We start from the raw sequence: 13,656 nt of genomic DNA, 5'->3' as shown, positions 1-13,656 counted from the left end.
GACAGCAATGGAGTCTGTATGAGATCTCAATGGTTTTATTTCACATGCAAACATAAAGGTAATGCTTAAAAGCATTCTGCATCAGAGTAAGCCATAACAATGCTGTAAGTAATCGTAATAGTTACACACATTAATTTGATCCCAAGATAACTCAAAGCTTTTCTGAACTTCTACGCTCATCCTCTGAGCACTGCAATGTGTTGTCTTATTGAAGGAATGAAGAAGCAAATGAAAACCCCCGTTACTAATGCACCGTTCCTTCATGAGCATAGATGAGGAGAAAACAATCATCCAAATCAGAAGGGGAAAAAATAAAATAAATCAAGTCAGAAAACAAATTCTGCAACACATAGTTGACAACAAAAGGATCCAGGCAGCCTGGTCTATTGATTGGTGACCCTGCACATAATAAGGAGGATTGAAACTAGATGATCATTACAGTCCTTCTCAACCCAAGCCATACTATGATTCTATGATTTTATCACTCTCACGACTGTTTTTAAAGAGAAGACAGGAGTTCAGAGTTTTCTCCTTAATTCTTGTAGTCATCTTTTTCCTTATTAGTGTCTTCTCTACAGGGTATCTTTATTTTGATATCCAGAGGATGCAAGTATTCCTCAGAATACTTAACCTTATATCTTGACTTAAGGAGGTTAATCATCATTTAATCATAAAGAATCACCAAATGGCCTGAGTTGAAAATTGAAAGGATCATAATGATCATGAGAATCATGAGAATTTTGAATCCATAAGAGAAAGGAATCATGAGAGACAACTAGTATCTTTGACTGCTGTAGTCTCCTTCCACGTGAATTATTAGAGAGATGTTATTTCCCTGTCTCCATTCAACTTTACAGCACTAGTTCAGAAAAGAGGCTGAGCTTCAAATGCTTTGGCATACCTGGGATATTCTGCTAATCACTAAAAAACATTTCCACAAAAGCATGCAGACAAAAATCTCATGTATTCCAAAAGAAGATGAGTTACCCATTGCCAGCTGCTCCTGATTTCTGCTCTTGAAAAGGAAAAGGAAACCCTGCCTGATAAAGGAGTTCCAGGGTATGTACTTCCACCATGACATAAGGCAAAGGTCCTCTGGAAGCAACTAAATAAGCTCCCTCATGTAAAATGCAGTCTAAACCTAGATAATTGTTTTGAAACTCACTGCCAAAAGTTCCATTTAACTGTGATTACCTCCCACGGCACTTCTGCTGGATTCATTAATCATTTTCACTTATCCCTGTTTATTCATTAATCCATTCCTTCTTCCGACAGCTATGTTGTTATTTTCATGCTCTTTCTTCGAGATAAAAGGCATAGCAAATCATTAAGTAATCGTCTCCACATATGCTAGACTGCATGTTCAAAATGTAATTTGGACTAAGAAAGCACCGTATGGGGAAAACAAAAGTACTTTGCAATCTGGATAACATCGTATTGAGCAAATAAAATTTTCTCCAACTTCCTTGTAAACAAATCTGAATTCTGAAGAAAGGCTAATGAGCCACAGAGACAGCACTAGGAAGCTGTGACTGGGAAAAGCACCACAGTTCCACCCTGCTATTGAACTGGGAAGAGCATCATTACTGTATACCTACAGTACAGCAATATGACATTACAAAGGGCTGGGGTTTGATAGAAGGGACAAAAGGAGACTGGCTGACAGGCCTATCTGTTTCTGAGGGCTATCCATTTCCGTTCTCTCCAAAGGAGGCAGGGCTCAAAAACACTGTCAATATCTGTAGCAAAGCTCTTTCCCAGAGAGCTTCAAGCTATGCGTGTCAAATTGTGTTAGTAGTGATTTATCAGGATTCTTCCTGTGTAACTGCAGCTTGTAACTAATAGCCTAGATGCTACTATTCAAATACGTAGTTGGTCATCATCTTCAGTGGAAGAAAGAAGACAGGTATGTTCAGGAAGCATGACCACAGAGGTAAAGCCAAATCTCCATCCATACACTACCAGAATTTCTAGCACAGCTGAGAGCCCAGACAGCAGAAAGCACAGACCATGCCCAATCCCCAGCAGTGAAAGCAGCTATCTCTGCCAGGAGAAGTGAGTACTTCTCAGCACTTGCATCATGCACAGTCACACAACCACCAGAGCAATGCTAATTCCTGTAGCGGCACTGAAAGGCTCTATCTTTTTCGTTGCAAAATGGAACTGCTCATAGCTCCTCTTTCTAAAACCTAACTAAATTGACACAAATTGCTTAGTACCTTGCAACACCTGTAGCAGCATACTCCCAAGAGCAAGAGCAATGCTTTGAACTCACCACAGAACATTCGCTACATCATCTTCCTCACTGACTCCTTCGTTCTTTTTCACTGTTAGCCCTGCCATGTATTCAGGTGGAACTGAACACATGGCCTTCAATAAAATGAAAATGCAACATACCATGGTAACATAAACACAATTGCAAATATGCAGGGACACAAACACAATGTACCACAGCAAACAGCTCACCGGCACAGCCAGGAACTGAACTCACAAGTCTCTTTGCCTTCTGTCTTTAAGTACATTTTCCATCTGATGCACCTGCATAGCAAACACCTCCCTGTTTTCTCAGGGGCTAGAAATTTCCTTTTAAACTATGGCTTTAAGACTGTGCAAACGTTGGTAAAACTGTGCTCTCATCTATGTGAACTATCCAAAAACCATGGAAACAGTCACAGACTCAGGTAGAACGTAATACAAGTAAAATAGCTATACTCTATTTCAAGAACATAACACAGTCCAAAAATTAGGCTGTACATCATGATCTCTCTTTTTAAGAATTTCACAAGATTTTCAAACAGGTGCATCAGTAAGGATGAAATGCAATCAGGCAGGGGTTTCCTGTCAAACAGGTGCTGAGATCAGTGACAAATTCCAGGAGATACTCAAGTCATTCCAGAAACAAGTGCCATCATGCCCAGCGCTAATGCCCCAGCATCATTTCAAGAAGGCACCCCACAGCAAATTCAGGTGTCAGTCCCCTGCCCTAACAAAAAATGTAACCACTGTATGAATGAATGGACCCAACAACTTCTTGCTAGGACACACCACCAACACCAAGCCACCTGCATTATTACAAGTAAAAACATAAAGGCAACTGCAAAAAACTACAACCACTGTGCAGATACTAAAGCACTTGCTCTTACAACAAACAGTGCAGAAGTAACACCAGAAGACAGGCAATTATCAGCCAAAAGCTGAGCCTTCATTCTGTTAAGGAAGTCATTAGTTTCCAATTATTTAAACAAAACGTACCACCTAGCGCTTCCACCTGAGCACCACTTCCCTTGCGGAGTCTGGTCCTGCACTACTAAAAAGCCAAGATTTTTCCTACCGTGAACGAGATGTGAAGGTGATGTGTAAGGTTGTATCCATCAAGCTTCAAAAAAAATACTGCTCTCTAAAGCCAGCCACAGCATCATTAATTGACATGGTGAGTGCTGGCTGTTTCGCTGGTTGACACTAATTTTTCCAGAGCACTTCCAGGTATTTCACTTAAGATTTTTTTTTCTTTTACACTTTCACTTCTATTTCTTCAAAAGTACTCCCAGTATTAACTGAGCCATGGCTCTAAATCTACTACAACCACTCACATTTTGTTTGTGAGAAAAAATTACTAAAATAAAGCAACTAATTTCACCAGTATGCTGAGGAAAAAAAATATACATATTTGGAATGAATTTGCCTCCTCTAGGCTGCTTTCCATGTCTCAGTTTGACTGAAATTTTAAGTCAGATGTAGTACTGTAATTTTCTGTTTCTAACAAGCTAATGCAAAGATGTTATCTGTTACATATTTGATTGCATGGAAATGTAAACAACATACAGGATATAAGATAATTTCCATGAATTCTGTTGAACTTTGAGTCTACCAGAGAACAAATACAAAAGACAAAAGATCTGTTATTTGTTACCAATGAAACCAAACTCTGTCTGCAAAAGGATATTGCTGTACCTGCTTGCATCACCCCTCCTGCTTTTACCAACTTTACATTCCTCTTCATAGTAAAAAAAAACAAACCCAACAACTATGAAACATGTTCCACAGACAGCTTAAAATGTGACCAGAGACACTGCTGAAAGCTGAAGAATCACTGAGGACTATTTGAGAACAAGGCAGGAAAGCTCATGAAAATTTAAGCTTGAATTGGATGTGTGCTGTCACTTTAGTCTGTAAAGAGGTGGGAGCACCATTCTCAAACATAGGTTTACTGAGAGCAGATGCAAAATAATGTTCAGGCTCATGACAGCATCGACAGTCACTGAAGACAACAAACTCAAAATAAAACAATGCGTGCTGTAAGGCTTAAATTAAATGGGAAGTGCAAGAAAGCTAAAAATGCATGGCTTGTCTAAACAAGAGCAAATAGTGAAGACGACTTTCAGATATTTCTAGAAAGCTGGAAGGAGGGGAGAGAGTAGCTGGAGTACTTTCACAGTGACAGGCTTAAATTATGAGGCAGAGGATGAAATTTAAAAAGGAACCATTACTGGCTGAAAGCCCTGGAAAAACTTCCTGACCTTGAGATATTATTGGCTGTGGCACATCCCCTGTGGAGAAAGGAACTGCTGGCCTGGGTTGCCAGCAGAGAGCGTGCTGGAGGAGATGAATTCCCTCTGGTTGGGAGGGGCAGATTCATCTCAAGAGCTTTTTTCCTTTCTGTACTTAAATCATAGTGCTATCCTTTTTGCTAACAGTAATGTATTTGACAGCAATAAAGAATCTGACTCTAGAGGAGAACCAAATAATTTCTTTGACTTAATCTCAGGTAGAATTATTCCACAGTACTAAAAATGTTAGTCAACAAGCAAAATGGACCAATATAATTACTTTAAAACTATGTATTTTACAGATGGTTTCATGAATCAACTATATACTCTATAGAGAGAGAGAGAAAGAGTGTGTGTGTATATATATATATATATATATGAAACCATCATGTATATGTGTGTATATATATATATATATATATATGAAACCATCTTCTGAAACTTCAACCTCTTCATACCACTCCTTCACTGAGAAAGGATTTAAAAAACAAACAAACTCAAAACATACAACAGAAGGCTGAAGAACAGTTCAATTAATGCTGTTCTTTTAAACACCGGGCAACTCAAGGCCAAGCCCTGTATGGATTCTTTATTAATCAAAAATATCTTCAGAGTAGGTAAGGTCTCCTTACTTAGGCATACTTTGTTCTGCCTGTCAAGTAATATTTTGGGAAACAAGACTGTTAGAAGGAGATAATTGATCACTATTATTTTTTCTTCCACATTCATCAAATAGATTTACTTAGTGCAACTACTTCAGAAAATAGCTTCTACCAGTATGTTAATCATGTAAATGCAATTTAAAGATTAATAGGAACAGAGCACACAGATAGCCAAGATAACTTGATTACCTTTGCCTTTTCACCAATAACATTCCTCTCCAGCTCAGCTATTTTTCTGTTTAGATGATCCAGTATTTCCTTCTCTTTGAGCAGCTCTGTTGTTTCAGATTTCTGTTCCCCATCCAAAAGGGCACATTCCATATCCAGCTAGGAACACAAAACATTTTTCAGAAGCAGTCCAAATTAAGAAGAAATCTTGATACACGTTATTTTCTGGGGGAAGGGGAGTGAGTTGTTGATAATTCACAACAGAGAAACATTTATAAAAGGGGAAAAAAAAAGTCAATGTTACATCCACAAAGTTAAAAAGGGATCACAAAATTGAGAAAAAGTAAAACTGAAATATAAAATACTGCAAAATAAAGTCCAAACCAACTTCAGTCTGAAGGTTTATTTTTTTTCTTTTCTAACTCTTCTCCGTGCTTCCTCCTGTTGTGACACTATACCAAGTATCTGTGCCCAGGCTCAGTAGGAAACCCATTTGGAACAGCTGTTTCTTTCCTGTTGCTGATAACTGGAGCGAGCACAGCCCAAATGCCTGATCAGCTAAGTCCGCAACTGTGAGATTCCAGAAGCTGAGAGATAGCCATATAACTTTGCCACCATAAAGACAAGGATGTTGAATAGGAAGTTACCTAACTTCCTTTCTCTTTCAAGGGTCACATGAGACACGCTATAAAACACTCAAGTGACACAAGGTATTTAGATCAATCCGAGTGACCATTCAGCAAGAAGATTGTTCCAATTCCACTTATGAGTATAATGGTTATAGTTGGAAAAGGCTAATCTGAGCATCACAACCATCCCTCTGTTTGGAAATAAATAACCTTCACAGCAGGAGACTACCAGGTTCATGATTCTGTACCTGATTCTAGTGAAAAAGCACAGAATACATGCATGAACTCCCTGTGTACTTGCTGAACCAATCTATGCTATGTAGAAATATGAAACAAGCACGACATTTAAAACCAAAACGTATGTCATACCTCTCTTGAGGATTCATCCATCTGGTCATTTAAATCTTTGATCTTCTGTTCAAGCTCTTCTAAGTTATTTAATATTACTATGCGCTCCTCTTCTAGTCGGGTGAGCTCCTGTCCTCTTTGATCATCACTTGTGCATTCTGGCATCTGCAGTTGCACATTACAAGAGGTTTATCAGAAAGAGGTTAAATACTGTGTTTCCTTTCCCCATTAATATTGTGATCATTTTAAATAAATACTGCATGCTGGTTTTGAACCTGGTACATATTTCATCCCTACTATATTACTACCTCTATATTTAGAAAGTATAGAAGAGAAACAAACATGATACTTTACTTCCAAGCACTAGAATTAAATACTATACTGAACATTAAATACTATTCATACCATACAATTATTAAAATCTGACCCTTGAGAATACTTTACCAACTGTGCTATTTAGCCTTTAAAAATCCAATTTTTCCTTTAAAATGAATAAAGAAAATATGATGAAGGTTTTTATGCAGAGATCAACTATTCATGTAATAAAATCCAGGATGTAGAATAGCACATTTCTGCAAACAGCCAGTAAGATGGATAGCTTCTGTAAAATGGGACATCGGTTGGCCATCAGGAGGCATTACCTTCAACACGGCTTTTCTCATTGCCATTTAATTACCAGACAACTATGTCAAGAATTAAAAAGCATTATTAAAAAAATACTTGTGATCTCATTAGAGCAGCAAAGGTTAGATCAAAGAGTGTTGAGTTTCAAACATATTCTTCACGTTCACCTGATCCCAGGGGCTCGCGATCAAATTACTTTTGTAAGGCTGCTCACTCATTGCCTCCAACCCAAATGAGTAGTGGGCTGCACACAGAGCTTTGCATTAACCACTAGACTACACAGCCATGCAGCAGAGAGGCTCAGGTCAGCTCCTGAATGGCTGTTCTGAGAGCAGGCATGGACAAATCATCATGGACAGATCTGATCCCGATATTTTGAAACAATGAGCTGTGTTTCCTTAATGCAGTTGCTCATTTATTGCTTTTCTCAGGGCTTAGCAGAGCACCCTTTACAATGAACGAAAGGTATTCCTTGATTAGCATTAGTAATCCTAGCAGGAAAGCCTCATTTGTCCGGCATCCCGCTTGGGCAATGCTGACGTAATGTCTTCAATTTCAACTTCCTAAACAAGATTTAAATTAGAATTTCTGACCTGCAGGAAGAAACAAATGGGGAAGAAAGGCAAGACCAGAGTAACTTGTAAATTAAACGTCTCACTACCTTTTGTACATAGAAAGGCCTAGTAAGACCAAGTAAAACCTTAATGTCAAGTTTGTTTTAACATTTAACATTAAGCTCTTCACTCTAATTACTGGATATACCTATTTAGGATATTAACACACCATCTCTCCCCAGAACCAGCTGCACTGCTCATCTGGCACAGCAGAGCCCAGGCACTGATCCAAAAGGAGGAGAGTCCATTCCCCACCCCAGACCAGGCTGCCTTCTAGCTGAAGGAAATTATTAGGAACACTGTTAGCTCATTTTTTAAAGGACAACTCCCCTTCAGTAACAGAACAGCAGGATGAAGCAGACAAGAAAGAAGCTCTATCTCAGCAAGCGTAGGAGATGCATTTGAGTGCCAGGAGGCAGGCTGCCACCACATGCCTCATGAGAGGCAGCAGCTGATGTGACAAGTGGCTCAGGTCCAGCCCAGGGACAGCCGACAGGCCAGCAAACACAGCCCACGCAATTCCTCCTCACCTCCTCTGCAACTGGTTTACCAATGAGAAAATATCCTCCTCTTTCAGGAAATGGGAGCCTCAGTCTAGGAGAGCTTGGTAGCACTTCTCTCTCTTCCATCTCAGCACAGCTCTGATTCCTGAAACCTTGCTTATTTAAGTAGCTCTAACTTGTTCAGACAAGCCATTCTCCCCTAGAAACTCCTTACAGTCTTCCCAAACCCCGCATCCTCCAGAAAAATAAACTTCTAGCACCAACAGTTTTCACAGAAAATGAAATTATCTGCTGCTGGGTGCTAAGTTATGTGAGCTCTGAGATAAATACTTGTATCTAAACCATCCCAGTTGGGACCCATGCTGTGAAATCCAGCTTCCACAGGAGGACTTCATGCCATCCAAGCAGACTGCTCCGTGTCCTCCTACACGGCATTACCTTTGGTGTGATGCTTAGATATGAAGACTCGGTGGAATCCTTCAAGAAGCCAGGGGTAGCTAAAGGTGGAGACTTCATGTTTTCAGTGAAGTGCTCATCAGCTCTCAGCCCCCGGGAGGAAAGGAAAGAAGCAGTGCTGCGACTGTGGTTACTTGGCTCTGAGAAATCCGAATCACTCGCAGACGATTTCAAGTGGTTTCTAAACCTCGTTTCTAGATTCATCTGCGAGTCTTCAAACACCGAGTCCTCGTCTGAGAGCTGAAGCTTTTCAAGTTCTTTGTTAATCTTCTGAACATCAGCGACTGTTGTAGTTGCAGCAGGGTCACTGTCGGACTTGGAGTATTCTGCACACAGATTGAGGATCGTCTCCAGCCGCTGTCGTTCCTAGTTTAGGAAAAGATAGCAGCACTGAGCTTCACGTGTGAACCAAAGTAAAGATGAAGTCAGAAAAATACACTGCTTGTTTTTAGAGCAACTGATTTCAAGTCATCCAATTTCAAGTATGCCTTTAACTCTCTGAGACAGTGAACAGATCTACGTAAGTAAATCGCTGTGCAGAACACAGAATCAAAGGTAATAGAGGGGAAAACCAAATCAAACCCAACACGGAATAAAACTCTAAAATATATTTCACAGAAATTAATACTTACTTAACTTAGGGCATCCTTACACTGGCTTCTCATTCCAATGAAGAAAATTAATATTGCTTATTCAGATTGCTGTAACCACACTCGATTTGTACGTATGTGTCAAGCAAGCTCACTGCATAAAGCACTAATTATTCTGTTTTTCACTTAATGCTACACGCCTACCAAGCTGCAAAACATGCACAGATTTTCCATGAACTCATTAATTCCTGACTTTTTTGGATTTTCTGTTTCCTTTGATTCTTTTTTTTGAGGGACAATTAGTCCATATTTCAAAGCACACAGTTCAGGGAGCATCGCATCTAAAACAGAACATACGTGAAACATACAGAAATTGGGTGAATTTTTATTCACCAGTTAAATCAAACTCCATACGGGTTCATATGAACTAGTTTGACCTGACACGCTTCAAGATGCTTTAGATATTTAATTCCTGGAAGTCCTCTGGATATCTATAATACTTTATAACAGCATCAGGAAGCTGCATTATTTTACTATATGCACAGCCTACAGTAACTTTTATTTCAGATGAAAGTGTTTGACCTTCTCACTTTTAAGAGGTGATGCTTTCATGTTATTCCAAATTCCCACTGCTAGAAGAAAATAATGTAAACAAAAAATTGCTTACCATAGATCTATTGAAAATTCTGCTGGGAAAAAAAAAAAGAAATGAACAAACAAATAAAAACCATCACTGTGAAAGCTTCACGTTTGGCATTAATACCCACGCTAAAGATCCCATTTCTTCTAGGAAGTCCTTTTTCCTTTTTTAATCCTATTTAGAAAGAAAGCCAAAACACCAAACCCCTCAACCTCCATCCTCAAAAAGTACTGCAAATATACTCAGTTTCCAGACTCCACCAGGCAGTACATTTGCAAAGCAGCTATTCCTTGTGGTCGTAACGTTCTACGTGCAGTAGCAAGTGAGAGAACGTGAGCTAAGCAGAGCACTAAGGGCACTGCATTGCTTCTCCTCTCCCTGAAGCAAGCCACTGGAATTTTATGACAATTTAATTCTGGTTTACAAGCACCCCACTTTTCATATAGTCACCATGTTATGCGGTTACAGTCACTACATGCTCATATCCCCCGCCCCCCCCCACATCGTTCATGTTAACTGCAGAGCTACGTTTCCATCCTTCATAAAGAGCCCAAGCCCATTCAAAGCCCTACCCAACCCGGAGCCTTTGGGCAGCCTGCTCCCAGGCCTCTTCAGCAGGTTTCTTGCAATGAGGCAGCAGGGCTGAGCTTTCTAACACGCCAAGCCCCAGGCAGCGACCACCGGCTCAGATTTTCCACCAAATGGGTTCAGCAGCTTCTGCAGTTGTCCTTCAAGCCCAAACATCCAACATAATTATGACTCCACTGAGCCCCGCTCCCTCCACATGACTACTGCCAGCCCCCCCCCCCGTCCACTCCCTCATCCCACCAAAGCCATTACCCTCCCTCTCAGCAAGACTTGGCCACACAACCCAATTCCTAAAGCGCTGTGCAAGTGCTGGCTGGGATTGTTGGTCTCAATGGTCCTTATGGGTCCCTTCCAACGTGGGATATTCTGTGATCCTATGACGCCGCTCTCGCTGGTGTGACAGCACAGGGCCTGGCCCCTCAATACAATCACCCTGATGGTTATAGACGGGAAATGCAGCACCAGGACACAAAGTCCCATCCTTCCCTGCTACGAAAGGATATATATATCATGTTACCCCAGGCCAGCCTCACAGCAATCATAGCAAACAGCACGCTTCCAAGTACAGCTGCTGCTCATCCCAACCCAGGCACAAAGGTAAGGAGCTCCTAATGCAAACCTCTCCTTTCGTCAGCAGGTCAGTGGAGGGATTCTTTCTTCCCCAAGTCTCACATGGTCAGGAAAACTCAAAATAAATAAATAAATAAATAGAAAAACAGGAAAACCTCTGCTAGGCTTCAGAAACTTTTGGACACGTTACAGAAATGCCGCTATCTCTCACTTCTATTTTGACATGCACCGACAGGCTTACAGACAGGAAGCCGAGTGGTTATTTTATACACTCTATTCTCATCACTTTATTTCAGCCAGCTTGCTCCAGCTCCAGCACACCTGCACTCAGCTGTTCCAGAACACGCTTCCAAGTCAAGCGGCTAACTAGCAAAGCACCCCTGCAATGAAAAGCACAGGAGCAGGAACCCATGAAAGTCCAAGCAATAATTTTTGCAAGAAATACTCAACAACTTAATTGTGACACTGAACACAGCAGATAAAAAAAGGTATGTCAAACAACATTAATTTGGCTTAAAATTGGGAGGGATAATTAATCAAGCCTGATGAATCTTCTTTCAGCCTGTTTCCTGAAAAAAAAAAAAAGCTCTTTCTAACAAACTAAAAACATCCTTGTATATTTTCAGTGGATCTTTTCAGGCTTTAGGCAGAGTAGCTGGAAAGCTAAATGGAAGAAAAGGATCTGGGGGTGTTAGTTGACAGCCAGCTGAACAGGAGCCAGCAGAGAGCCCAGGTAGCCAAGAAGGCCAGTGGCATGCTGGCTTGAATCAGAAATAGTGCAGCCAGCAGGAGCAGAGAGGTGATCGTTCCCCTGCACTCAACTCTGGTGAGGCTGCATCTCAAGTACTGTGTTCAGTTTTGGGTCCCTCACTAGAGGAAAGCCATCAATACCCTGGAGCACATCCAGAGAAAGGCAACAAAGCTATGAAGGGTCTCCTGGAGCACAAGTCTTAAGCAGAGCAGCTGAGGGAACTGGGACTGTTCAGTCCGGAGAAGAGGAGACTCGGGGAAGACCTCATCACTCTACAACTGCCTGAAAAGAGCCTGTGGTGAGGTGGGGGTCAGCCTCTTCTCCCAGGTAGCAGTGATAGCATGAGAGGGAATGACCTTAACCTGAATCTTCCATGCTTCAACTTGAAGACTAGGAAAACTTTCTTCTCAGAATTGGTGAGGCAGTAGCATAGGCTGCCCAGGGAGGTGGTGGAGTCACCATCCCTGGAGGTGTTTAAGAGCCATACAGATATGGGACTGAGAGAGATGTTTTAGTGGGCATGGGCTGATGGTTGGACTAAATGATCTTAGAATTGTTAAAGGTAGAAAAAGACCTCTATGATTCTATCACCTTCCCTGCTGTGATAAGGGATATACAAGCCTTGTGCTTTTGCTGCTTTAGCAGTTTCACCAGTACCAGCTTTGATAAATCGACATACACATCTGAGTGGATGGAAATTTAGGTGCTAAAGGAAGATAAAACAAAGGGAAAACAACCCTGTTCTGTTGCTGCAGAGCAATGACATTAGGAGACAACTCTAGCATCTTGTTAAGAAAAATAGTGTGAAATAACAGAAACAAGTAACTCCCCAAAGCAACCATGTCAGCAATCCCTGGATTTGGTCATCTTCTGCACAACACCTACAAGGATTTGACAAATGCATAGAGGCTGGGTGGTATCTAGGTATCATGGCAAGACTTGGTTAATCAGCTGTGACAAGCAGGAAGCTTTTAAGGTAAGTGCCATTAGCAACTGCACAACCCAAGATTTCATTAAAAATACATGTGCAGTCTGTCCTCTGTGACTGAAACTAACGAGATTTGCAGCTAATCAGTGCAGCCACAGCTCCCTTTGTCTGCAGAGGAAGCTGCTGTTCTTTCCTGCTTCCATTGCTCTTTAAAACCCCCGTGGGCAGGGAAAACCACAGCTCTGCAGCAAAAGGGCTGAGCAGCAGCAAGTCGAAAAGGAAGAGGAAAAAGAAGGAAAGGGAACATGGAGGAGAGCAGTCAAGTCCAGAGGCCTTCTCACTTCAAGTAAGGTTCCAAGCCAGACTGCCAACTGATGCTGAGAGCAACTCTCTTGCTATTGTTGCTCTTCCCTCTAATATGCAGAACTTTCTCATTCTAGTCTCACTTATTCTACCCTTTTCAGTCCTTGTTTTTCTATGTTCAGTCTTGTGGTCACGAGGCTATCAACACCAGATTCACAGAAAGTGCTCGTGTTTCACATTGGCTTCTCCTGGCAGATACCCAGGGAGCCTTGCACAGCAAGGCACCATAAGCAAGAGAGCTGCAGGAAAGCAGCAAAGGAACAAAGCAAAAAAGCAATGGGCAAAGGGCTCAGGAGTACTCTGAAGATTTTTTGTTTGCTTTTATTATATGGTACTTTTTTAATTTCCTAAACCAAACTATCATTAAACAGCTACTCTGTAACACCACCAGGACTGCCCAATGCTAGTGGTAGGAAAAGTCATCCTCATCCAGCCTTTATCTGCTTGCCTGGGGGTCCTGTAAAAGGCAAGTCGCTAACGTTTTTAAATACAGCTTGGCCACTTCATTTTTAAAGGATCTGAAAAAAGACACTGTGCCAAAATAAATTAATAAAACACATCTGGGAGATTTTTCCAATCTACATCGATGTTTATATAGGCTCCATAACTGTAATTTTAAAGCAGTACCACCTTGACGGTTCCAGAGTATTTCCATTTAGTACCCCCTCGCATTAA

At 41.1% G+C, this 13,656-nt stretch overlaps 1 protein-coding gene across 6 annotated transcripts in view; it reads right to left on the bottom strand.

Annotated features, from left to right (window-relative positions):
* PHLDB2 (pleckstrin homology like domain family B member 2) overlaps nucleotides 1-13,656 on the bottom strand; it is a 64,453-nt gene that overhangs the window by 35,115 nt on the left and 15,682 nt on the right. For all 6 annotated transcript variants that reach the window (XM_072351294.1, XM_072351313.1, XM_072351329.1 and 3 more), the window contains exons 4-6: nucleotides 8,534-8,917; nucleotides 6,376-6,519; nucleotides 5,399-5,536 (exon numbers count right to left, since the gene is read on the bottom strand). In XM_072351294.1, coding sequence (XP_072207395.1) covers nucleotides 5,399-5,536; nucleotides 6,376-6,519; nucleotides 8,534-8,917 — 666 coding nt within the window. The remainder of the gene's footprint in view (nucleotides 1-5,398; nucleotides 5,537-6,375; nucleotides 6,520-8,533; nucleotides 8,918-13,656) is intronic.

The sequence above is a fragment of the Excalfactoria chinensis genome, chromosome 1 (assembly GCF_039878825.1).
Source record: "Excalfactoria chinensis isolate bCotChi1 chromosome 1, bCotChi1.hap2, whole genome shotgun sequence".
NCBI classification, from domain to species: domain Eukaryota; kingdom Metazoa; phylum Chordata; class Aves; order Galliformes; family Phasianidae; genus Excalfactoria; species Excalfactoria chinensis.
This window is presented reverse-complemented; position numbering and strand designations above follow the sequence as displayed.